This window comes from Apium graveolens, chromosome 3, assembly GCF_009905375.1.
Source record: "Apium graveolens cultivar Ventura chromosome 3, ASM990537v1, whole genome shotgun sequence".
NCBI lineage: Eukaryota > Viridiplantae > Streptophyta > Magnoliopsida > Apiales > Apiaceae > Apium > Apium graveolens.
Window position 1 is genome coordinate 21,126,101 of NC_133649.1, and position 19,984 is coordinate 21,146,084.

At 31.3% G+C, this 19,984-nt stretch overlaps 1 protein-coding gene and 2 long non-coding RNA genes across 7 annotated transcripts; 1 reads left to right on the plus strand and 2 right to left on the minus strand.

Annotated features, from left to right (window-relative positions):
* Nucleotides 1-3,441: 3,441 nt before the first annotated feature.
* Nucleotides 3,442-7,362, minus strand: LOC141710623 (uncharacterized). 4 transcript variants are annotated; one of them, XR_012570985.1, is made up of 6 exons: nt 7,243-7,362; nt 7,035-7,159; nt 6,540-6,641; nt 6,183-6,245; nt 4,943-4,993; nt 3,442-4,068 (listed from the first exon to the last, which is right to left on the minus strand). It is a non-coding gene; the product is annotated as an uncharacterized LOC141710623 (long non-coding RNA). The 4 variants fall into 4 exon arrangements; XR_012570984.1 differs by having other exon boundaries at nt 3,442-3,753; nt 3,856-4,068; nt 7,035-7,273; XR_012570986.1 differs by having other exon boundaries at nt 6,183-6,240; nt 7,035-7,273.
* A 4,228-nt stretch (nt 7,363-11,590) lies between these two features.
* Nucleotides 11,591-13,296, plus strand: LOC141713981 (uncharacterized). Its single transcript, XM_074517531.1, has 3 exons — nt 11,591-11,680; nt 12,508-12,742; nt 12,833-13,296. Exons 1-3 carry the CDS (start codon nt 11,591-11,593, stop codon nt 13,294-13,296), a joined length of 789 nt encoding a protein of 262 aa, XP_074373632.1.
* A 233-nt stretch (nt 13,297-13,529) lies between these two features.
* On the minus strand, nt 13,530-16,192 carry LOC141711943 (uncharacterized). Of its 2 annotated transcripts, XR_012571489.1 has the most exons (5): nt 16,020-16,192; nt 15,823-15,927; nt 14,041-14,557; nt 13,883-13,950; nt 13,530-13,622 (listed from the first exon to the last, which is right to left on the minus strand). It is a non-coding gene; the product is annotated as an uncharacterized LOC141711943 (long non-coding RNA). The 2 variants fall into 2 exon arrangements; XR_012571488.1 differs by lacking the exon at nt 14,041-14,557 and having other exon boundaries at nt 16,020-16,177.
* Nucleotides 16,193-19,984: the final 3,792 nt, after the last annotated feature.

Below are 19,984 nucleotides of genomic sequence, written 5' to 3' on the forward strand. Positions count from 1 at the left end.
TATTTATTTCATAAATAAATAATTATTAGCCATTATTAATTAATTCCTCCACCATTAAATCATTCTCTTTTTATGGTGTGACCCTGTAGGTTCAATATTAAGCCGGTAGTAGAAATAAATAATAATAAAACTATTTTATCATTATTTATATAAATTCTCTAATTTATTAAATATGATTAATTAATTAATCACATTTATTCTACATCGTGAGGGATACTTCTCAGCATATCGCGACTATCCGGATAATATGAATTCACTGCTTAGAATACCAAGAACCTATTCAGTGAATAGTTACCGTACAATAAACTCCTTCTACCCTACAATGTCCCGATTAAATACAAGGCATGGATCTCGTGTCAAGCCTATCTAATTCAATCACTTGCTTACCATTTACTATGCGTAGTTCTATGCAAATTAGAAACTCCTTTCTAATTTCATTCACTCTGGCCAGAGATTCCTGAACTAGCATAAGTAGATCAGCCTTGAACATTCGCTTCCTTCACTGGAAGGGGTAGATCCTTTATTGATCATACACTATCTTCGTGTACAAATTCCTATACCCAGAAGAGCCCTAATAACTGTCCCTGGAGACTAAGAACTAAACTAAAGCATAGTTCAGTGTACACAAGATGACTATGATGACCTCAAGTCTAAGGATACTTGTACAACTATCACTATGTGAACAACTGCTGACACGTGAGTGAACTCCATCAGTTGTTCAGCTGTGCGAGTCATGTTCAGTGAACTTATTCTATAATAAACACCTACATACTAGCTATAGTGTCACCACACAAATGTCTATGAGAACAGACATCCTTCATAATGAAGCAAGCATAGTATGTACCGATCTTTGCGGATTATTAATTACCAGTTAGTAATCCTATGACCAGGAACTATTTAAGTTTAGAGTTATCATTTTTTTAGGTCTCACTATTATGATCTCATCATAATCCATAAAAAGCTTTACTCTAAACTATGGTATATCTTATTTAAACACTTAAATAGATAGAGCCCGTAATAAAAACAAAACAAGTCTTTTATTAATATCAATGAAATCAAAACAGATTACATAAAGAGTTATTCCTAAATCCTAATACCTGATTGGACTTAGGACATATTCCTTTCAGTAATCGATACCATTGTTGTAACACCTTTCAAGTTTAATAATATTTTTATTTAATTTGAATTTTGTTTCAATTTTTTATTCCGCACTAAATTCGATTATTCGGTATTATTTGTATTCAACCCCCCCTTCTAGAAACACATTGGGACCTAACATATATATATATATATATATTAATTACTTTTTATAATAAAAATATGTTAAAAATATATAAGATATATTTTCAAACTAAAAAATGATTAATAAATAAAATAATAATTCATTTATGTACTATGCCTAACTTTATATCTGAAATTAAGTTTCTTAAAATTAACTGTTCAAATATTCAGGTAATTATCTTTTTTTGCAGAATTCAAGTAACTACCTTTAAAGTTAATTAAAATATTAATTTAACACACTTACATATTATGTTTATGATAAAAAATACATGTGACAATAAGGTGTAGTGGTACGAGGTTGTATAGATGAATGAAGTACGTTGAGTTCGATTCCCACAAACCACATTTTCTTATAAATATTAAAAATAAGGGTATTTTAGTCTTTTCAATGAGACTTGTTAATCTCACGAATATTATTCTCTTGTTCCCCTATTATATATAGAAAAGATTATAAACTCTATAAATTTTTATCCAACTTAATTTCTAATCGCACACAATTTCTTTCTTACCTCTTTTATAGGAAACCAAAAAACTTTCAAAATTAATTTTAGTTTTTCAAATTATATATAACAAAATGATTAATAAATTAAAAAAAAAATAGAAAAAATAATATTAGGACAAACAATACCAGATCAATCACGTACACCAATGCTATTCAAGACTCCCATTTTCCTATAAGCAACGAAGCCACCTATTGTAATAGAAGGATTTTTAAAGATTTTCACTATCTAAATTTTGAAATTTATAATAATCTAATACATATAAAATAATATGCAAATATTTTAACTTCATTGATCTCAAAAATATATAATTATTATCTTTTATAATTTATTTTTATAAAATAATAAAATTACAAATATTATATTCATCCCGTGCATCGCACGGGTTATAGGCTAGTTATAATTAAAATCTAATATACGTGATTTTGTGAAAAAAGTTATAAGTGAAGCATTTCCTTTTTTTTTATTCAGTGCAGTTATTTTATTTATACTTATTTGTCGATCAAGTTTCATGTTTCATTTAAGTAAAGATGTAATTTTATTTTTTGGAAAAATAAACTATATTAATAATCTTTGGAAAAATTAAAAAAAAGTTAAGAATTTTTATGGTTACAATCACAGTTTTGGTCATAACTATGGCAATAAGAGGCGGATGATGGTAGACAAAAGACATTCCAATCCATGTTTCGAACCGTGAGAGGAGGTCATATTGTGAGGAGTAGTGAAATTATTCTTATATTTCTCACATAATATGTAAGAGATCTATCAAGCAAAAAGTCCTCAATATTTTAAACGTGCCCAATTCTTGCAACCAAAATCACAGCTCATACACACAGCTGAGCGCTTGATAAACATCAAATGCAGTTGTGAGTAAAATATTCAGCTCAACAAAGCTATAATAATGAGCCAATCGAGAATTATCAATCTGTTTAATATGAAACTACAAAAAAGTTTTGGTATACATAATACATAATTACTCAACTAATTAAAATATAAAATTAAGTAACGCCTACGAAAGCATACAAAAAGTTGACATGGATAAAAAAATAATCAGCTTTCTTTAATTTTATTTCTTATTTGTAAGATTATATGTAGTAATTATGGAAAAAAGTTGCAAATTAAACCATTTACATTAGTATGGAAGTGGGAAGAACGTTCTGCAAGTATTTGCCCAAACTCAGGGTTGCTGCTTGGCTACATGACCACAGGCAATCCACCATTTTTAGCAGCTTCTAAAGCCAAATCTGCATTATTGGAAAGCCCCTTCATTTTCTGTACTAACCTAGGAGGTTGCGTATTGACATATGAAGCTGTTGTCATAACCACATGTGAGTGGTCATCACGAGTATTGGATAGTGCATTAAGATTTAGGTTAGGTTAGACAAAATATCAACATCTAGGACATTTCACATTCAAACCAAGTTACTCGTCAATGCATTCCACATGAAAATTATAAGCACAAAGAAGACCATGAACCTACATTGCACATATATTAGTATAAACATCAATAAATAGGAAAAGTCATAATTGGATTCGAGTAAACTTGCATATGTAGTTTTTATAGTCATGTTAGGTCAATATCTCGTATGCTAAGGACTTCTCAACACATCACCTTCTATTTATATAATAAAAAGCAACTTCTTGCAAATCAACCCAAAGAAGAGACCAAATGCAATAGTTAAATACAACAAAAAATATAAATCTACTCGACGAATACAGGCTATCTAAAAGATGAAACTCGTCAATATAATGATTCTATAGATCTTCTCCAAATCAGTAGAAATATCAAGATTAATAAAATAACAATCCAAGAAAAAATAATAAGTTAAATAATGCCTCATTTCCAACATTGAACTCTTCCAGATAGATCGGGCACTCGCCGCAATCGGTTGGAACAGCCTTAAGAGTGGACTGTGGAATTTCCATGATGAGCGCTTCCACTGCTTCTCTCTGAGTTCACGTCAAGCGGAGTCTTGGTTGATATGCAGCAGTATTATATAAACTAATCAGAAGAAAAAGAAAATAGAAAATCCAACTACTTTAATTACAATATACATAAATTGTGAATACTTACCAATATTTCATACAGGAGAATAAAAAACAATCCCATACTCTTATAATTCTACAACTAAAGTAAGCAGAAACTTCTTCATCATCAAAAATAACTCCTATTTATATATCCACACAACTATGAATCCAAATCTAAAAAGTAAAGTAAGCTTTCACTTGCAATTTGACGCCCTCTGCACCTAGCACTTGCAGCAGCCTCAGCCTGCACATATCACCTCTGTACAAATCATAAGAAGATTTAGAATTTAAATTGTCCTCTAGTGGCATATCACTGATAAAAAATTTTAAGTTTTAAGCAACCAAAAATTTATAATTGAATTAATATTCTCCTTTCTCCCCAAAAGTCATATAAACTGTAAAAAAAAACAAAGCTTGAGACATAAAATGTGACTACCATATTTTGAAAAGAAAAATTGACTGTTTGTAACCTTGCCCAACAGGAACTATTAGTCTCCTAGGATTTTAGAAGGCGGAAATAGCGGGATCTAACACAGTAAGATGCTTCCATAGTCTCGAGCAATTTAAGTAGTTGGAAACACACAAATATATATTATTTGGTGGAGATACGAGATTTAACAATCAATAAACACTATCCATCCATAATAGGCTAAAGATTAGGAATTTGAAAAGAGCAATTTTGTTGGTCTTTCTCATAGCATATTGTTAGAAAAAAATAACTAACCCGCCAATCGTGTATAAACAGCAAATGTAGGAGTTCTTGATCTGTTAACATAAAAGCAACCCGGCAATTTTGCATCAACAACAAACATAGTAGTTGAGTTTTGCGATGAGAACAACCACTACTTGATAAATCTTATTTAAAATTCATTCAGTCAAATAAATATACTAAATTGCACTGTTAAGTTTTAAAGTAGGTTGCAATCTCAAGTATTCGGACTGTAAACAGAAGACCTGATCAATAGAATTATCAAAAATATCAAGTCCCTCGTTTACCAGGTCCAATAGGATGTAACGACATAGATTAAACTATATTCCAGTTTATAATTTGAATTTTTCTAATACTTAATATATTTGCATTTTAATGGGTTAAAAATTTACAATTAAAGTGTAATATGCGAAAGATAACTTACCTGATTTTCACCAGAAAGAATAGGACTTTCATCGGATTCAACGCCATACATCTGTTATAGAATAAGAGAGATTTTAAAGAACGCATGAAGTTCTATCAATTAATAAACTATAGAGTACATATTAGAAAACAACTAAACACTAAATTCAAGCATACAAAATTGTGCATTGTTATATCTATCGAAAAGTTGAATTGAAAAGTTAACCTTGATATCTATTGTGATACTTAACGTATTCGGTTAACTTCACTTCTAGATTGTAAATATTATCATTGTTCTTTAATTAAAGCTTATGTAGCCTGTTGTTATAGACCCAATGGTATCAACAGATGTAGAGCTAATTGAAAACATGTCAAGATTGGCATCACAAATAAGTTAAATCGATCTGGAATAAAAAAATATGGTAAAAAAATGTAAAGATACGTAAAAACTATGGTAACATAACTTTTAATTTAGAAAAATAAGAGAGAGAATATTCTAGAAAAAAAATATAGTATCTCTTTGATCCCTATTTACTTTTTAAACAAAGTAGATTGATTTGAACTTTAGAACTAAGAAAAGTTGGGAATCAATTATTATTAAGAATTTTTTTATTATTTAATTGTCAAAGAGGATTACATTGTACCTCATCAATACTCTAATCTGAAATGGACATCAGAGCACGTTCTGTCCATTGAAAACTTACACAGGCAATTCAAAGTGATAGAATTAATTTCAAACTTCATCGACCAATCAAAAACAACATAATTATAACTACTAAATTATGCAGATGACCTCCTATGACTGCCGTTATAATTTCTATGATCTTGAAGATTGTATCACATTCATTATATAATTTAGCTATCTAAAAAGGGATTACTCATTAATTTTAGATACTTAATGAGATTGTAAGTTTTAGGAGAGAATAGTAGGAGAATACAATCTATAAGTGTGAAGTTCACGGCCTTCATAGAAATTATAATAAAGTTTTATAGTTACGCACTTTTTAATAAGTTGTTTGCTTCTTATACCATAATCAAAAAATATATATCAGAATCTATAATATTACACATGATCAATTATGGATAATATTAAAAGGCTTTAATTTACTAAAATTTCACATTAAGAAAGATCACAATCTGCTACTGTAGAGACATGTAACTGTAATATGCACCAATGCTAGAATTGCATCTACCATTCATACACGATTAAAATTTAAAAAATGATCCAACCGAAAATATTATAGTATACAATAAAGTAGTACCTTGAAGCAAATCAGAGAAGTCAAACATTATTTTTTTACTTGCAAGCGGAAGCCGCTTCTGACCTTAAAATAGAGAACAAATCAAAGTGAATGTAAACTAAACATAGTTTCTGCACATTATTGTAATTTAAGATAATGATATACATGATTTTTCCATCAAACACCGTTCTACCCCGTCAACAAACACAAAAGAAACATTATTCTTAACACTTTTGGGAGTCAGAAATCTCTTTGAAACTCTAAGCAAAAATAGTACAAAGACTATTATTAAGACTTGCAAGATATAAGAAGCCATAATTGAATAAAAAATGTTATTAAAAATTATTTTAAAAATAAATAAATAGACATGTGCATAACCTGTTTCAAAGACGAAGATCTTCACCAAATCACCATCTTTATAGCCACGTAAACTTGATGAAAGAACATATATATTAAAATGCAGATACCGCCATGTGACACCTACCAACAAAATATGAGTTAGCAAAGTGAATGAAAACTTCTTCTTGTTGCATTTTGTCGAACACTTTGTGGAATATTGTATATTAAAATTATAAATAAAAAAATCAATTATAAACGCCACTATATCATCATCGTGCGAGTGGTTGATACATCTGCAAAGACAATATGACAAAAAGGCTATATAAAATGAATAACTAATATTCATTTATCAACCGTTCAAAGGCGAAAGTTGAGAGAAAGCAAAATAGTCGAACTACGTAGAGTTCTCTTTGCCAAGAGAAAATTGTAAACAATTGAATGATTTTTTTTCCTTGAACCTAGAACACATACAACAGTAAACCATAACATAATATAACAAATTGCAGATAATGTGTTTGCATCAGAGACTCTTACCTTTGTGTGCATATGAAAAAGATCATAGATCAATATTAGCCGTCTCTGAGAAGATAGATTTCCAGATGCACTCATGGAAAAACACTACAGAAATCTATAGCCCCAAAACAATATAGAGTTCTTTACTAAACAAAAAACGCAGAAATTGTAAGAGATTATCATCGGCGTGATAAAAGCAGGTTTAAATTTGAATTTGAATTTTACGTACATGGAGAAATCAAGGACGAATGATAGGTCTGTTATGGCGACAATCATATTAAGCGATTGATTTTACAATATAAATATTAGATTTGATCTGATTTACATGGGTTTTACCCGTATAATCGGATTATCCAACTTGAATCAGTTTTTTATTGTAAAAAAGAGTAGTTTTGTAAGTGTGGGTTAACCCATGTATAGTTGGAGGATCCATATTTGAAGTACATTTAGCAAAAAGGACATAAGAATAGTATAATTTTAATTGAAAGGGAGGGTATTTAACGTAATTTGAAAAGTTCTTTGCTAGCAAAGTTTAGGAATATATTAATTTAATTTACTTATAACATGCTAAATTTATTGTTGTGTTTTAATTTTAATTGTTGCGCTCATTTTTATCTTATTATGTTGCGTTTTATGTTTATATTCCATGTTGTTTCGCTTTATTGCGCACATCGATTTTAATAACATTTTGAACTCTCTCCTGAATATAATGTTACATCATACACCTGAATCGTTACAGCCTAGTTCTAAATTGAGGTACGAGGTAGTTTGCTTGGTCTATAATTTTGGGTATAATTATGAAGGTGAATTAGTCACTTTAATTTTGAAATAGATGAGATCGGCCGAGTAGTCTCAGCTAGGGGTGTACAGGTTCGGATCGGATCGGTTTTATGGTAAAAGTCGAATCAAACCGCGAATAGCGATTTTATAAAATCTTCATCCACAGCCGTATTTGCGGTTGCGGTTAACCGTATCAATTGCGGTTGTGAACTTGCGGTTAATGCGAGTTGGTTTACGGTTGAATTGCAAAAAATAAAACATGAATAATTGCGAAAAAATATTCTAAAAATTTAAGTTTGCCGTGAATTTACCACATAATTTACAACCAATGTAAAATATTAAGAAAATTAAGTTTGTTACATCCAAAAACAAAGAATAAAAAGTGCCCACTAATGGATAATATAAAACTGGAGGACTCTTAGGGCCCATTTGTTTACCCCTTATTACAACTGAATGGGCTTTATCTGAGCGCTTCATATACATTCATATTGTTTGGCTCTCCAATCAACAACTGAGCGAATAATATTAATCACTGATTGATTCATAATCAAACTCCTCCCTGAATCCATTCATATAAATCCTTATTATGTGATACACCCGGATTATAGTTAGGTTTTTTTTCCGCGAAAACAACCGCCACATCAAGAACAAGTCTGCGCCTACAGAGGTAAATTCATATACATCATTGATGCACATAGATTTAATTGTATAATTTTCATCAAGTGCTTGCTTAATTGTTTGTGTTCTTTTTAGCCATTTGCTTATATTTTTTGATTATATTCAAAATTCTAGATATCATAGTTATGATTGGATGCTTAATTGAACTAGAAAGATTCAAGCTTAATTGTACACCTGTTTTAATTTTTATGTATAATAGTTCTGGATATTTAGTGCTGCAGTTCTGTAATTTGATTGTAGTTGAAAATTTTTGTTAGCCTACCAAAGTTATTTAGATCTTCTCTGGTGTCAGCATCTTTTTGTTCCAATGCAATTTCTTCTCTTTGATTCATTCTGAGATAGTAGGGTCAAGTATTTGGTTCTGCGGATTTTCTGCATCAGCCACATATATGCTAAAATGCAAGCTTGTTGTCATGCCATAGATACCCGAGCCTTCATCTCTACAATTCCTTCATACTTGTGTCTCAAAGTTTCATACACTTCTTCTAAATATTGAAGATCACCGGAGCATTGTCCATCTCTATTGCATCTTTGTGTAGCATATTAAGAACTAGATTGACCATCATTATTTCTTTTACTAATCCCAGTTAGCCATTTTTATCTACCTGAATGGCTGCTGCACCTGTACAATATAGAATTACAGCTACTTGTTCGAATTATAAAAGGCATTCTATAACCTGATTTGAATGGTCGGTCCAGAGCTTTGTTTAGTTGAATATGTTCATAATTTAAGTGTAGAGAGCAGAGACTACATATGTACTGAGCTAATTATTTGGTTTAATGTTTGTAGCTGCTCTTTCATTGAGTGTGTACCAGATATATAAATTTACTCAAATAAGATTTTTAGGTTCTACTAGGGTCCTGACCTGCCGGAAGCTAAGATGGTAGTTTGACAACCTTGTGATTTCGTAGTTCAATAATTTAAAAGGTAGCAAAGTCTGTAGAAGTTTAAATATAGATGTTACATCATTGTCTTTCTGGCCAAACTAGTGTTACAGGATACAGGGATAATCACTGTAGAATGTGTAGATCATTACTAGTTCTTTTGTTGATTGCATATACCCAAGTATTAGCTGCTGATGTATTAGTGGTGCAGATATTTTAATTACTGTGTTTACTTTGTTACGATTATATCTTACCATTGCAAATTCATATGTCTTGAACTATTCACCAATGAACAACACACATAATACATGGAACCCGTAAGTTAATGAGGATTAGGATGAATTAATATAGAATAAAGTTATATGCAAAGTAGGTATGAGTGGAAGTAGGACAGAAGTAAGAGTACATAAACTGATTATGTGTAATGTGTACATAGTCTGATTGAACCCTACTGTTATATAATATTTTTTATATTTAAATTATTTGTAGGGTTTGATGTGTTTCTCATGTTTTCGAAATTTTGAATATATGGCTTGTTTGAAGTATCCAGAGTGTTACTATAATTTGAACCATAAACAAGGGGTTGTGTAATTGTCTCTCTGCTTTATCACCTTCCTGTGTTGTATCTGTTTTTTCCACCTTCTTAGGATATGAAACATTTCAAACTGTTGAACATGATCAATAGTCAGTCGTCATTGTAAGAACAGATAATAAAAGATCGAGACATATGCTTAAAAACTTGATGGATTTAATTAAGTAGGAGGTTTTATTTGAAGTAAATATATTATGTACGATCTGCAATTCTGCATAGAACACCCAAGTTTGTTTTTGATCTGGGTTCAACTAAGCTTAGCTGCCCTAGTTCAGGACTTCTAACTCGGTAAGAGTTACACTTGGATCTACACTGACAGTGAGGTACTTTGAATATATGTCAGAATAACAACTTACAAGTCTCACTAAAAAATAAAAATTATGTAGGTACTTTGCTCCCTACCAAATATTTCAAGTCAGTCGATGCTTACAATTTGTAGATAGGATTAGGGAGGTACCATAGTATATCTAGATCAGATGAACTATATGTCGGATAACAAAGGACTTTAGGATCCACACAAATATTGAAAATATATCACAAAGTAACACTGACCATGCTTAACTCAAATAACACTGACCATGCTTGGTAATTACAAAGTCTGTGTTTTGCCCTTGTGTTCTTTCATTGTCGTTTGATATTGTTTCTGGTTATCTTTTTTACTTTCCTGTTATAAATGTTGATTATGTATATAACATGGATTAACGGATGATTGTCCTTTTTTGATGACATATTACTTGATTTACGTATTATTACCATGTAGTTATGGATCAGGCAAGTGAAAATACAAGTCAAAAAACCTTAAGAACATATTGGAAGGACGATAATTTAACCAAAACATTTCTTGAGGCTTGCATTAATGAGGTTACGGCCTGTGGTAGGCAAGGTAGCAGTTTGAAACCTTATTCCTGGGATAATGTGGGAGAAGTTCTTAAGAAAATGCATAGCTTTAAAGTTGATCAAAGACAAATGAGAAATCGATACGATTACTTGAGGAATAGATATGCTGCTTGGTGCGGTTTGAAAGCTAAAACTGGAAATCACTATGATCCCACGACTAACAGCTTTAACTTCACTGAGCAAGAATGGATACAACACATTCAGGTTTCACTCTTAAATAAAAAAATATTACTTAATATTAGGTCACTACAAACAATATTCTAAATTGAGTGTGTTTATTGTGCAGGCTAATAAACATGTAGCTACTTTAAGAACCACACCATTGATTTTTCCAGATCTTTGCAGAAGCCTTTTTGATGGCGCTGCTGCTACTGGTGTTAGTGGATGGGGGCCTAGCTCTAAGAAGAATAGGAGTACTGAATTAAATGATGACTTAGAGATTCTTGGTGCCGATGATATCCATAGTCAGTCACAGGCTAATTCACCATTTTCCGGCACACACTCGAACTCTAATTCAACATTTCAAGGTACCACACAGTCAAATGTCTCAGATACATATGATGAAGGAGAAAGACCAAAGAAAAAAGCTAAAAGCTCATCAAAACCATCCAAAAGTTCACAACTTGAAGATAAAATGGCCAGTGCACTAGATCTTATGATTCAAAATAACAGTGGACCGTCTCTTCAAGAGTGCAAAGAAAAATTAAACAAAATTGGTTGGGAATCAAATAATCCCTTACGCCAAATGGCCCTTGGTATCTTCTGCGAAAGTGCAACTTATAGGACACAATGGATGCTCTTTGAGGAAGATGAAATAGAACCTTGGGTTAAGATGGTTTCACATAAATTAGGATTTAAAGTTTAGGTTTTTCACATAATAAAGATTTCAAACTCGAATGTTAAAATTATTTGGATTTGGTGATTTATTTGATTCCTGTAGTGAACATTGTTGCTAGGACTATGAATTGAGTAATTTTATATTTTATTTTAGTTTAATTTCTTGTAGTGAACATTGATATGGTTCTCAGTATAATGTAATTCAGTTTATATTTTTTAATCATTCACTATTATTTTATATAGGTTGAATATGGAGATTATGGATCAGCTTTTGTGTTTCATACTTGTGTATTATTATTTGAAAAAAAATCGTTTGAGGAATATACCAAGGTTAAAAGACAACACTTCAGCTTTGGGTGGACATGCATATACACGTGAGTTGTTAAATGGTTCAAACACACAATAACACACAATGTCAAGATATGATGCGTCTCTCTCGTGTTGCATATATACAACTTTGTAATCTTTTTAAGCAGCGAAGTTGATTTCAAGATAGTCGAAATGCAACCGTTGAAGAGAAAATTGCTATATTTTTGCATGTTATAAGCCATAATGATCGCTTTATAAAGGTGAAAAATAGATTTCAACACTCCACAGAAACACTTCACAGGTATTTTCACGAGGTGTTGAATGGAATGATGGAGTTTGCCAAAGAAGTCATAGTCCCTACGCCATATGACCAAAATACCAATAGATCAAGAAGACAAAAAAAACTACTAAAAATATTTTCAGTAAGTTATAAAATCTTGTTTTATTTATTTAATTACAAAGTAAATATAATGTTTCAAGGTAGTAATATAACATACATATATCCTTATATTACAGGGGGCAATTGGTGCATTAGATGGAACCCTTATTCATGCAATTGTTCCAGCTAGTCAACAAGCTCGTTATAGAGGACGAGGAAGGGGTGAATGCTATCAAAATATACTAGGAATATGTGATTTCAATATGATATTCACATTTGTTTGGGCCGGATGGGAAGGGGTTGCACATGATTCAAGAATATTAACAGAAGTTGTGGCTGATATCGATTCCGGTTTTCCCCTACCACCCCCAAGTATGTATCTGTTTAAATTCTTTACAATCTCGTTTTTTAATAAATATTTCATATTAATAATATCGAAATATATTATTATGTTAATTGCAGATAAATATTATCTTTGTGATGCTGCATATGCAAACACTCGTGGTTTTTTAACTCCATATAAAAACACAAGATATTGGCAATCTGATTTTCGGGGGCGGCGTGCTTTGACTAGGGAGGAAAAATTTAATCATGCTCATGCACAATTGAGAAATGTTATAGAGCGTGCATATGGTGTTTTGAAAGCACGATTTCCTATATTAAAACAAATGCCTCCTTACACGTTTTCGACGCAAAGAGATATTGTCATTGCATGTTTTGCAGTCCATAATTTTATAAGGTTGCAAAAATTAGAAGATGAACTATTTGATCAATGTGACAACAATGTCTCGAGTGACAGTGATGGAAAAGAAAATGAAGCAATGGTAGAAGAGACAGAAGATGAAGTACAACGAACTTCACAAGGAACACAATTCATGAGTAGCTTACGTGATCAAATTGCTTTGAAACTTTCACCAAGTTCATAAACTTTGTACTTCATTTTAGTTTTATTATGACATGATAACTAATTTTATATTTTTGTCCGTTATAATTTGTTCAAATTAGATGTAATGTTTTTTGAAAAAAATGGCATCCAGATAAGATAATTTTTTTAGCAAACAACATTATTCATTCAAAATTCAGATTTTTGATTCCTTCAGATTATTCAGAAATATTATTCATTCAGGAATAAAACATTCAGATTTGCCAAATGACCCCTTAGTGATGTGATGTCTGCTGCTCCACATAAAAATAATAGGTAGCTAGGTGAAGTATGAGTGAATATGAGTTCCACATGGTTCATTATTCCATCCTGCATAAAATTAAGGTTAGTGAAGGATTGTTGATCCAAGTGTACACTGTACACTACTTAAAGTAAAAATATGTGACATTCTTAATATCATGTGCTTTGCTATTTTGCAAACTGAACCACATCAGGGCCATTTTCTAAACCTTGTGGTTTTACCAGTAAAATGTTAATGGACGAATTTGATACAGATAACTAGCATAAATATCCACGGACTTAAGAACAGAGACCACTAGCTAGATTTAAGAATTAAGATTAAAATTTACCTGGGACTTCAACTTGAGCTAGAAGTCTCAACAATCCAAGTCTTCATCTACGTTTAGATGAACAAACTCTGCAAATTTATAAATATACAAGAGAGATATTAGCGGATAAAAATTATAACTAAACATAAATAACCAGTTTCAAATATAAATGTACATACCACTAGCAATTTCTTCAATTAAATCTAACTCTGAGATAACATCTCTCAAGTCAAACATACTTTCCCTTGATCTAAGTCAATTTTAAGCACAAACAAGTGCTTCAACGGTTTTAGGCCTTAAAGAACTTCGATAAGAATCCAAAATCCGTCCACCGGTGCTAAATGCTGATTCGCTTGCAAATGGATCGGCTTCCTTAACTAATATATCACTTAAATATTTGCATAAATCTGATTTATTATCTTGCTCTTCATCCTTAGTCATTTGTTCTAGGAATTTAGCTGCCATTGACGTAGTTGCAGAAGCCTCACACACATGATCATCATTTTCAGTCCCATTTAAATTAGCATTGCCACTAAAAACTAGCATTATTCGCTGTCAAAGTAAAAAACTTTTCTATCCCCCACTCCAATAACCATGGTTCCACACACCTTCCAACAGTCTCGCCCCTGTGGTTTGGGACTTGCCTAAAATTAATTATCCTCTTATTCAGTTTCCAATCACTATCAATCCAGTGCGCTGTCAAACACATATAGTTGATATTTTGACTTGAAGTACATGTATCAGTTGTTAAGCACACTCATTCACCTTTTAACATATTCTTTAACTTAGCATGTTCACCTTTTAACATATTCTTTAACTTAGCCTTTTCATCCCCGTAAATTTTCATACAGTCTCTAGCAATTGTTACTCGCGATGGGATGGTAAACCTTGGCTCCAGAGTGTTACTATATGCTCTAAATCCTTCCCCTTCCACAAACCTAAATGATAACTCATCACAAATTATCATTATAGCCAAAGCCTTCCTACTAGGGGTGTGCACGATTCGGTTCGGCTCAGTTTTTACCGAAAACCGTTACCGAATCGTGTATGTCGGTTCGGTTCGGTTTCTAGTTATTAACCGTAACCGAACCGTTCGGAATGGTTATTTTCAGTTCGGTTAACCGTTTATCGGTTTTATTTTTTCGGTTTTTATTTTTTTAAAAAAAATAATTATTTAATATAATACTAAGAATATTTATAGACGTTATTTAATATAAATACAAGAAAATTAATTGTTTAGTATAATGTAACAAACAACTAGCATCGTTAAATGAGGGATTCGTATTGATGAATTAATAAAGCTATAATATGAATGACTATCGAGTAAGGGCAAGTGCAAGTAAATGACTATCATGATCCATGTACAGACCCAACAACAAAAGGTTTTTAAAATTCTTATATAAATTTGGCAAGTATCATATACTCATATTTGTATAAAATAGATAAGTAAATAAATATATATTAAATATTTTAAAACAATATTAGCGGTTTGGTTTTTCGGTTCGGTTTTAAGGATAAAACGGTAACCGTTACCAAACCGTCTGATCGGTTCGGTTACGGTTTTTTCGGTTTTTGTCGGTTTCGGTTTTTTTGGTGCGGTTTTCCGGTTTTTCGGACCGATTTCGGTTTTTCGGTTTTTGTTTGATCACCCCTACTTCCTACAATCTTCGCATTTGTAAACATGACTTCTTAATAAACCAGTGCTATTATTTTCTCTTTATTTTTAACTGTAAAATTCAACACTGATTGTTTATCACGATTTAGCCTAAGGGGATATTTTTTGCACTGACTCTCCAAATGTGTCCTCATATTAGTAGTTCCGTTCCTTTTCTGTTGACGAGCATACGAAACTCCACAATAATTACAAACATTTCTAGGATTTTTGGGATCCAAATTTTTGGTAAAATGATCCCAAACATATGATGCTTCCTTATTTGTACGAGGAGTTGGCAATGGCTTACCTTCATCAATGGTTTCTAATGGTGTATCACAATTAACGTCCCCCCTGTCCTATTGGCAATGATTCGTCAATTTCCATAACGCGCGATGTATCTTTCTCCATTGAACTACATAAAACAAAAGACAAATTAGACACACATCATCAAATTAGATATTATTATACATATTCTATAATCTATACACCTATTATATAACCTACCCAGACAAAGAAATTTAGTGAGGCACAGTGAAAGGTTGGGCAGTGAGACGTACAGACGCAGATGAAACTTGAGAATTAAAGTTGAGATAGGGTTTGAGAATGAATTGGGGATGGGTGAGTACTGGACTACTGGATGGGTTATGGGTAATTGGGCTTTAGTAATGGGTTAGGTTGGAGTCCAACTGATAAACATTCGTTCTTATAACTTTAAAAAAAAAATGGGTATGTTTATTTATTAGTTTATACTAGCTTAAAATCCGTGCCGCACAAGTTTTTTTTAATATTATATATTTTTTTAAAAAAAATATTGAATTCAGTTCTTAATTTTGTTCATTTAAAACTTTAAATGATATTACTTCATGATAATTATATTAGTAGACGTATATGTTCATAACTTATTAGAACATTTAAAGTTATTTAAAGTGATAACATCGGTAGGGAGAATTATTATTATAACGAAATTATTATTTTATTTAGGATAAAAATATAATGTCTTTATTATGTTGGGACCTTAAAAAATATATTATCTTAGCATGTTGATTACTTAATCGACTAACTATAACTCTATAAAAGATATTTGAAAAAGACAATATTAGTGATTGAACGATATAGTTTTATTGATAATTTTATGTGTATTTTTTAAAAAAATATTTATGTTTTAATTAAAATTTGATATTTTAGTTCATATCAATAGAATACGAATTATACTTACTGTAATATCAATTTGATTTGTCTCAGATCAGTGACTTACATTATTTTATTTTACCCCAATGCCAATACACCGACCAAATCAAACTAATTATTTTTATTTTTTTTAAGTCTGGATCAATAAGATAATTTTATTTTAGATTGAATAATTAGTATATGCGATTTTATTTTTGTTAGTTGAATTGTATTTTTATTTTAGTTTTGTGTTAGTATGAATCAATCGTATAATGTATTTTTTTTATCATGTATAAGTAAAATATTTTATTTTGTTTATCTAAGTTCATTAGTATAATTTTTTAGGGGGTTGATATTATTATTATTTTATCTTAACCCGAGTCACATTATATATCAACTAAATCTTAAAAATTATATTTAGTGTGCTTAAATGTAATTTAGCCCGAAGTAATAAATTAGAATAATATAAAAGTCGATATTAAATATAATTTAAATTGGTAGAAGAAGTTGAATTTAATATAAATTATTATGATATAGAGTTCGATATAAAATAGAATCAAAATTAGTAAAGTAATAGAGGAAGTTGACTTTAATATCAATAAGAATCGGACTTGATCGACCCAGTAATTAGAATTAAATAATTAAATAAGGGTAATTAAGTAATTTCATCAAGTATTGACCGACCAACTACCAAACTTTTAATGTTTCGTCTATTATAATATAGTATAAATAATATTAAATATATTTTTGAAAATATATTTTATTATAAATATATGTCGCGGTTTGCGGTTGCGATTTTTAAAAATATGAAACCACATCCAAACCGCGAATAAGCGATTTTTAAAATTTAAATCCGCAACTACCCCGCGTTTTGCGATTATTCCCAAAATGCGGTTCGGTTGCGAGCGGTTGAGCGGTTCATCTGTACGGCCCTAGTCTCAGCTAGAGATAGGGATTGCACATATTTATGGAATGAAGGAGATTCAAGTTGGTGAAATGATTGAATTTGCCAGATTGAATTTATTTCTAAATCTTGATGAATATCAAATAAAAAAATATTATTTTTATCCATTTTATCAATTTCCCCATAACACTATTTTTTATTATGGCTCTGAGGTCACTCTTGAGAAGTAATAACGATTTTTTTAGTGTATTCAAGGGTGCAAAATAAACGATAAGTTGTTAAATTTTGATTCGCGCGTGTTTATTAATTATAATGAATAACAAGAAGGCACCTCATAATTTCAAACATATTAAATAAGATTTATTGGTTTGTACTTTACCTATTAGTGAAAACCCTAGTCTCTTCTTAAAAAACCAGCCTCCAACTCGCGAGACTTCCGTTGATTTATCTAGTGGAAAGCTCCATTTGTTTTGTTTATTTCAATAATCTTTCTTTTCAGGGAATAATTCTTGCCGATTTAGTTTATTTTTAGATCTAATTGTCGGAACTTGTGTTTTTTCCATCTTAAATTGAAGCAAAACATATTAGATTCAAGAGTAAAATAATTATCTCTTTCCAAATTTCTTTTTTTTCGATCTAAAATTGTAATTTAAAATTTCAGTTTGTTTTCTTCTCTTGGTGAGAGTGGTTAATTCTCTTTTTTATTGTGAGTGCTAGATCTGATTTAGTGATTAAAAATTTATACTAGATTAAATTTATGATTGATAACTCAAACGTGTTGTGACTGTGATGAAACAGGTAGATGTAAATATTTTTTTTTAATATATCGTTTGATGGTCTCTGCACGAAGACTTGCATGAGACCAGATGATTTGATTCATTTTATGTTTGTTACACTTAATTATTTGTGTAAATGTCGTATGCATTTTTATTATTTAATTAAATTTATTGTTCTTCGAAAAAGAGAGGATAAAAGTAAGTGGTGCGTGTCTGACACACTTGGGACCAACAAGAGTTATAATTGACGCGTCAATTTGTTCAAATTAGGGACATAAGAGCACCTCCACTCCAAGTCCCAATTTCCTCTTTTCTTTTATCAATTTTATCTGCCAAGTAAGCTGAAAATGGTCTTTAACAAAAGTGGTCCATTTTATTACAATGCAAGGTCCCGAGCCACTTACACGTTAGTGTAAAAAATCATTTTCTTATCATAATTTTCAGTTAAAATTTTAATGTTATGTATGTTGTAGTGGGATCATAGTGTAGAAATGGTCCGTCCCTTTGTGGAGGGACATCCCATTTTGCTGTCTTGGCTCCAATACACACTGTGCCGTCCCATTTCCACTTTACAGAAATCGAGAAGGCAAGTGGTCCTCGAGTGGAGGTGCTCTAAAAGCTACTGCAATTACACCTGCGATTATACCACGATGACAAATTTGATAGTGCTCAAACCTGACAAAAAAATATCAGGAATTTAGAACTGGGAGTTTATAAGAGCATCAGCAGCGCATAAATATTTGCTGCCCACTTCCCTCCTTGGGAAGAGTAATATGGACATGGGCAAAAAAAAAGTGGCCACATGCATTGTGTAGTAACTCAAAAAGTAGGTTTAGGTACTGGCCACTTTGATGGCCATGGCCAACTTAAGCAACACAACTCCCAAGCTTCTTTTCATTATTTTATCACCTTCTTTTCACTATTTCTCCTTCTTGTGGGACATAGAAAAAGTAAAAAAACTGGTCATTTCCGTTGAACTTCCTTGGCCCAGAATAGTAGATGCCCAATCATTGCCTTGTTGTCATGTATGGGGGCCAGTAATAGTGTATATGCCCTGCTGATGCTCTAATACCCCATTTTTGCATATTTTCACTGTTTGTTAATTATGTACTACACGGGAGTACTGCTATAAAAGTGAACTAAAACCCAATTAGGGAGTTGGAAGTTCCTTTTAGGAACTTATGGGAGAACTTCTGAATTACCTAAATTTTAAATTGTTGCTGCTTTTATCATCCGATTGTTTATTCAGAATTTAAGATTTGAGCCAAACTGTCGTGCCAGTATTAACTTTAAGATTTTTCTAGTGTGTGCTCATAAATACATGTTAAAAAATGTGATAAATGAGTTGTAAGAATTTGATTTGTGGAGATCCCATTAATAATGATGGACCCTGCATGCACAAAAATCTCCACCAATCAAATTTTTACAACAAAAATCTCCATCAATCAAATTTTTACAACTCATCAATCACACTTTTTTAGTATTTGACCATATGCACACCAGACAAACTGTTAACTTTAAAAAGCTGATTACTTAGAGTTTGAGCCTGCACAAATAGCCATCTGAACTGTTGTTTCTAGTCTTGTATATTTACTTATTGCCTATGAGAGAAATTTTGAGAA

Excerpts from the sequence above, each read along its gene's own strand:
- LOC141713981 (XM_074517531.1), top strand. The coding sequence starts at position 11,591 with ATGGCCCTTGGTATCTTCTGCGAAAGTGCAACTTATAGGACACAATGG. Across the intron at positions 11,681-12,507 it reads TAGAACCTTGGGTTAAGATG|GGGGCAATTGGTGCATTAGA; the intron begins GTTTCACATAAA and ends CTTATATTACAG. Across the intron at positions 12,743-12,832 it reads TTTTCCCCTACCACCCCCAA|ATAAATATTATCTTTGTGAT; the intron begins GTATGTATCTGT and ends TGTTAATTGCAG.